The sequence below is a fragment of the Lipotes vexillifer genome, unplaced genomic scaffold (genome assembly GCF_000442215.2).
Source record: "Lipotes vexillifer unplaced genomic scaffold, Lipotes_vexillifer_v1.1 scaffold751, whole genome shotgun sequence".
NCBI classification, from domain to species: Eukaryota; Metazoa; Chordata; class Mammalia; order Artiodactyla; family Lipotidae; genus Lipotes; species Lipotes vexillifer.
Genome location: NW_006799727.1, coordinates 2,185,122 through 2,192,022, shown reverse-complemented (window position 1 = coordinate 2,192,022; position 6,901 = coordinate 2,185,122). Strand labels below are relative to the sequence as shown.

At 47.2% G+C, this 6,901-nt stretch overlaps 1 protein-coding gene across 3 annotated transcripts in view; it reads right to left on the bottom strand.

The window, feature by feature from the left end:
* Positions 1 to 495: 495 nt before the first annotated feature.
* FOXN3 (forkhead box N3) overlaps positions 496 to 6,901 on the bottom strand; it is a 403,658-nt gene continuing 397,252 nt past the window's right edge. The window contains exon 7 of one of the 3 annotated variants that reach the window (XM_007471895.1): positions 496 to 2,341. In XM_007471895.1, coding sequence (XP_007471957.1) covers positions 1,792 to 2,341 — 550 coding nt within the window. In that variant the 3' untranslated portion in view covers positions 496 to 1,791. The remainder of the gene's footprint in view (positions 2,342 to 6,901) is intronic. The other 2 variants (XM_007471896.1, XM_007471897.1) reach the window with 2 other exon arrangements.

Below are 6,901 nucleotides of genomic sequence, written 5' to 3'. Positions count from 1 at the left end.
AAATTATTGCGTCATGGTAAACATGTACAGACAAAGAGAAAGGACACACTTTTCAACAGAGAATCAGAGGGGGTCGGGGCTGAAGTGCAGACAAGGCAGTGCAGAGCTCCACCATCCAGGCCCTACCAGAACATGAAGAGATTTTGTATTGCAGAGCGAGCTCCCCAGCAGTCAGAATTTGTCCCTGAAGAAGATTAAACCTTAAACACCTGCTTCAAAAAACAAAAACAAAATAATTGGAAAAAAGGGGGGGAAAAAAACAACGAAAAAAATTAAAGGAAAGGAAAATAAAAGGAAAAAAAGAAGAAAACCAAAAGAACCTCTAAGCCTAAGGGCTTAAAAATTAGAGGCATAGCCTTTTCTCTATTTTCTATATTTATATGAAAATAATTCATGCTTCATGCTAAATACATTGTTTACCTTACAAGAACTTTATTTTTGAATAAAAAAAAGTTTGTGTTTTTGTGATTTTTTTTCTTTTTTTTTTTCTTTTTTCAAAGGAATTCCATGCATTGTGGATCAGAAATTTCTGCTGGCTACACTGGCTGAATGTGTAAATCATTGATTTTCGCAAAGATGAACCTTGACTGACATTAATTGCAAACTCCATTTTGAGGGCAGTATAGGAATTTGTTTTCCTTTCTTTTTTGCCACGTTTTACTTTAGTTGTCCATCAATGTGCCTTTCATCTTTTAAAAATACACCACAATACTAATGGCAGGTTCTGTAGCTTTTTGTTTTGTTTTGTTTTCACTTGGATCAAATGGTTTTGACAGACAGAAAAAGATTTGTACCATGATTTCCTTTGTTAACAGCTACTGTAATTTTTTGGAACTTGATTTTCACTTGGGCAGTTAAGAAGACAGCTTGTTTTTTGCATCAGTTTCTCTCTCTCTCTCTCTCTCTCTGTGTGTATGTGTGTGTGTGTGTGTGTGTGTGTGTGTGTGTGTGTGGTGTGTCTGTGTGTGCACGTGCGTATGTGCAGGACCAACCTTCAGGCTTATGGCTTGTGGAACCTTTTCTTCATTTAACGTAGAACAGAATTCAATGATAAGCAACATCACTAAAAACTGACCCAGTTTCTTCTCATGAGTCACTGACACCTGTTGAACATGAATGGCCCAGTGTCCACCCCGGAAGATGCTACTAGGCTTCACGGTTAAGAAGCACAGAGGACTGGTGAGACCGCCTACCCACCCCTGCATCGCACGCTTGGGGCAATGCCAAGGGTTTTCTGGCACAATTTGATGCCCAGTGCCACGAGCTTGGGTCTGCTCCTTCCTTCTCCTCAGTTGCCTTATGTGCATTCACTCAGCGAACCCAACTGGGTGCACATCCTGACCTTTTAAACCTAAAGGTTGGGCCTGATCGATGGTTACTTTGCACACGTGCCTTCTAAGTGCCAGACGTGTATCCCCGTGGCATTATCGTTGCCATCCCTGTGGATTCAGCCACGGGTTTCTGACAAGCTGGAGGAAGCAACGGTAATTTTGGCTTTTTCGGTTTTGTCTTCAGATAATGAAAAGCTTTTGTAAAACAGCTGAGTGTCAATATGAGTTCTATGGCTTCAATCTCCTTTAAACATAAAATTCTTAAGGGTCCGAAACAAAGGAGGGGGGCAAATTAAAAAAAAAAGAAAGAAAGAAAGAAAGAAAACCAAACCAAAAAAAAAGAAAAAAAGAAAAAAGAAAAAAGAATAATAAATCGCTGATATTGCCACAAATCATTAGAAATCTCCTGACATGCTGAAACCAAATGGCCGTAAGTTCAAAACAAATCAGTGACTTGTTTTTAATTTTTTGCGGTTTCCTTTTGTTCTTTCTGCCCCTTTGCCGTCCGATTGGTGATGTTATTCAAACAGGACCGAATCCCCGCCAAGTGCAGGAGTGACCCCGCCGCCTCTTTCATCTCCTCGTCATCGCTCTCGGGGGGCTTTTCCGTGCGTCTCTTTTTGAGGGGCAGCGTGTCGCTGGGGACCTTCCTTGCCTTGGCGAGGTGCTGGCGCTTCTTGTGCTGGGACGCGTAGCCGCTGTCCCCCAGAGCATCCTTGGCCTCCTTCGGGCTGCGTTTCCTGTCATCCTCCTCCGTCTCGCTGTGGCTCTCGTGGCTCTGGAAGCTGCCCTCGCTGCCCTCGCTGCCCTCCTGGCTCCCCTTGGTGGCAAACTCGTAGTGATCGTCGGCCGAGGAGGAGGAGACGGAGTCGCTGGCGGGAGAGGTGCTCCTGGCGTTGGAGGACTTGGCACTGCTGTAGTTGTGATCCTCCTTGGGGTCTCCACTGACCACCGGGGAGCCACACGAAGGCTCGCTCTCAGTCCGCATCCGGCAGCTGGTGAGGCCATTCCTGCGGGGCGGGGACAGCGGTGGGGAGAGGGGCGGGGAACGGGAGACAAGAGAGGACACGGAGTAAACCTCTGTGACGAGACACCCAGCAGCCCACTGAGTTGCCACAGCAGACGCTTTGGCATCCAATTCGGAGATGTGCCAACAGGTGGGTCTGCTTTGAAGACAGGGTCCTAAATCCTGACACCTCCGTCTTCCCTGCTTATCTCCTATCACTGACATTTTCACTCAAGTTGTGCAGCTGAGACATGAAAACAACACTCTTTTGAAGTGACGGCGGTGGAAGCGCCATCTCTTCTATCAAACCATAAAAATCAAGCTGTGCTTGGTTTCACATACCCATCAACACCGCAGAGGAGACACCACTGGGCGATGCTGGCTGGGTACTTCAGAGAAAAAAGCCCGCTCTATTCTAAAGCGGCTCTGGTAGGAGCCTTTTGTGGGAAGACTAAATCTGATGTCCAGGAAAAAGAGATACCTGTCATGTGGTGACAGCTACTCACTCCCGCGTCCCTTCCCTCATTCATTCATTCCACAAATATTCACTGCACACCTAAAATAAATGCACGGCCTTAGGGAGGGTCCCGGGGGGAGGCATCCGAGGTGGAATCAAATCCAGACTGTCACAAAAATGTGCACAGATGAACAGAGAAGCAAGTCATGGTTAGATCACAGACGAGACAGCAATAAGCTACCATCTACTAAACTTACCACCTGCCAGGCGCCCTGCTGCGTCTGCACAGATGATTGCGTTTAACTCTATAAAGTGGTTATAAGAGCATCCTTATTTTACGGATGCTGGAAGTGAGGTCTGGAGATGTCTGGTAATTTACTTAAAGCCACACCAGCTAATGAGTAGCAGAGTTGGGATGAGAACCGAAGTCTTAAGCTTGAGCTCTTCGTAACATCATCAGACCGACTCTCACTCTTTTCTGATTTCCCTATAACTAGGTCACCTGCTATATATTCCCATCGGGACCCGATAGCACCCATCACACCTCTGATCATGTTATCGTGTCCACATGTCCGAGCAGTGAACTGACCTCCCCTGTGCTTCCTTACTGGCAAAGTGGGTATAGTATCTGCCCCCTGCTTCACAGGGTTGTTGGGCTGAGGATGTGGACGAACGCCTGCCGGCACCTGGACCAGCGCCTGGCATAGCAGCAAGGACTGTGATGCTTATTCCTGGTTCGGCCATACACTCTGTGGTATGAGCACCAATCCTGTCTGCACGGCGGCTGTAGTTCTGATGGTGCCTGGCACACAGAAGGTGTTCATAAGAGGCAGTGATCAGAGATGAATACACACAGGTGGGGAGGGTTACTTACAGCTGGAGGGGGCAGAGGGAGGGCACAAGGAGGTTTGTGGAAGACATGGCATCTGGTCTTGGATGTGACGGCCGGAGGTTCTGGGCAGGGGGGAGAATGTTCCACTGTACCATGTTGGCCCCATTTCCCGTAGACTCATCCACGGGTAATATATTTCTAGATCTTGGGAAGATGGGCACACTTTTCATTCCTACACAGCCCCAACTGTAAGCACCCTACGTTCCCTCCATAGACAGCACTTCCCACCATCACTATGATCGTGTGGTGATGTCGAGTGTCGGTGGTTCCCGTTAAAGAGTTAGCACCTCAAGGCAGGGGCCAGTCATTGATCTGTCCTCAGGGGCTAGCACTGTGCCAGGCATGGAGTGGACCCACAACAGATACACAGAGCAAGTGTCGGGGCAGATGGGATTGTTTGGAAGTCTGGGGAGATGGCTGTGGGTCTCCACCAGCACGTCTTCCCAGACACTCCCTGAGGAAGCGGCCCCGGCAGAAAGGCTATGGGGTGGGCCCTCCAATGAGAGTCAGTCTGGAGCCCCTTCCCTTTCTCTCCTGCCACCCCTGTGGGCCTCGAGGCTCAGGGAGATCCTGTTGCAGGCCAAAGAGAAAGGAAGAGGCGAGGAGAGTCCTTGGTGTAAACGGTGTAGCAGGCATCTCCTTCCTGCTGGTGCTCCGTTACATTTAAGCTGGTGGAACTTGAGGATACGGGGAGGGGGAAGGGTAAGCTGTGACAAAGTGAGAGAGTGCCATGGACATATATACACTACGAAATGTAAAATAGATAGCTAGTGGGAAGCAGCCGCATAGCACAGGAAGATCAGCTGGGTGCTTTGTGACCACCTAGAGGGGTGGGATAGGGAGGGTGGGAGGGAGGGAGACGCAAGAGGGAAGAGATATGGGAACATATGTATGTGTATAACTGATTCACTTTGTTATAAAGCAGAAACTAACACACCATTGTAAAGCAATTATACTCCAATAAAGATGAAAAATTAAAAAATAAAAGGATTAAAAAAATAAAGAGCCCAATGTTCAATTTTTGATTATCTGACAAAAAAAAAAAAATTTAAGCTGGTGGTGAGGAACGCCCCACCCCCGTAATGTGCACCAGCAAAATTCATGAGGGCCGTTATCAAAATTCCATCCTTGCCAGATGCCTTAAGATCATCACGATAAACCGTGACAATTACAATGTGTGCATCTGTATGATAAAGTCCTAGCAGGCTCCGGAAGGGTCCCAGCAACTATCTTGCACTCTGTGATCCCAGATCAACACCCCCTCCCCAAAGTCCTTATAGAAACAGCCTGCCTTTCAAGACAGACAGACTTTGGGGTTCACATCCCAGCACTGTTTATTAGTGAGACCTTCTTACAGGCTCCTCATCTGCCTTATGGGGCTACGTGACGATAAAATGAAAAGTTCCAAGCACAGAAAACGGCTCTTAGGGGTGCCTGAGAATTCTGACACGGTCCCCTCTCTTGCTGTCTGCCTGCCCAGAGCTCTCTCTGCTGCCCCAAGCGGTCCCATTTTCTTTCTAGGCCAGGTCAGCAGGCTGATGGGAACGCAGCATAAAGTAGGAGGGAAGAGGCTCGGAGACAGAAATTCCTCACGGGCTTGCCTGTACAGAGAGCCCCTGTGCTTTGGGGTATGGTCTCTGCGAGACGTTTTCTGCAGACTTCCTGTTTTTTGGCTGTGTCTTGGACGCACAAAAGTGACCAGGGAAAGATTCCTGTGAGGTATTACCAAACATGAAACTGGGTAAATGTAATAAATTGTACAGGTAGCTATGAAGAGGTATTAAAGTGAATGAAAATGAAGGGTTCTCAGGACTTCTGCTGTTACAGGTTAACTCCTGTGAAATCCCCAAATCATTCGTCTACTGAACTAACCTAAAAGGGTTCTGAATGAACCCAACTATACTTGGATGAGTTGACTGGGCTACGGTTGGCTTTTAGAAAATCAATTCAGTTCTGAATCCTTATTTTTGTTTTAACAGCATGGGCCTTATGATTCACTTCACTACCACAGTTAAGCAGAATGTGATACCTCTCTGAGCACGTATGAAGAGGGGGACGGAGCGGGAGAGGAGAGGGAGAGAATTCCGGGAGCAAAAGAGTAAGAAAAAGGCAAGTGTTGCAAAAACCTAATTCTCAGTGAATCTGGGTGAAAGGTATATATGGTGTTCATTGTGCTTCTCTTTCTTTATTTTCCACAGGTGAAACATATATATATATATTTTTCTTTGCGGTACGCGGGCCTCTCACTGTTGCGGCCTCTCCCGTCGCGGAGCACAGGCTCCGGACGCGCAGGCTCAGCGGCCGTGGCTCACGGGCCCAGCCGCTCCGCGGCATGTGGGATCCTCCCGGACCGGGGTTATGAACCCGTGTCCCCTGCTTCGGCAGGCGGACTCTCAACCACTGCGCCACCAGGGAAGCCCTGAAACATATTTTTAAGTAAAACGTTTGGGGTGCAGGGTAGAGGAGTGGGAGAAATACACCGGAATGAAAGCAACGGTACATTTCAGTCCCATGCTATCATAAGAGGGAACGTTCTGAGCCTGAGAACTTCTTTTTCTCTCTTTCTCTTTCAAGGATATAAGCAAGCATAAACCATAATGGAAAAGAATATTTAAAAATATGTATATGTGAGTATAACTGAATCACGTTGCTGTACAGCAGTAATTAACATAACGTTGTGAACCAACTATACTTAAAAAAAAAAAACCAAGGACATAAGCAAGCATGAGAGAAGCACTCAAGACACACCAGAAACACACTGAGACCTTCTTCTTAAAGGCATCATAGGAAGTGAAGGATAAGAGAGAAGCAATCACTTCCCTAGCTCATGAGTTCAAGGTTGTGCAGTGCAGGGTCTCTGGTTCCTCCTGGAAACACACTGCACGTCAACAGGGATTCCACAACCCACACCTTGCAGCGCTGGCCCCACACAACCACTTCACAGACAGACAAAAAGAATAAACTCGGGGAGCCCCGTGACTCATCTGAGGTGGCCCTGCTAGATCTCAAAGATGGCTCAGGCAGGAAACTTAAATGTCTGTCCCCCCCAGGAAGCAAGCTTACTGTGGTGAAGACAGGAAACTTACCATTTGACAATACTTCTGGATGAAAACAGGTACACAGATGTAACTTCACGGAGTCAGAATTAAAATATAAATACATCTCTCTCGCACTCGATATTGATACAATTAGTTTTCCCTGAGATTTTAGCATGG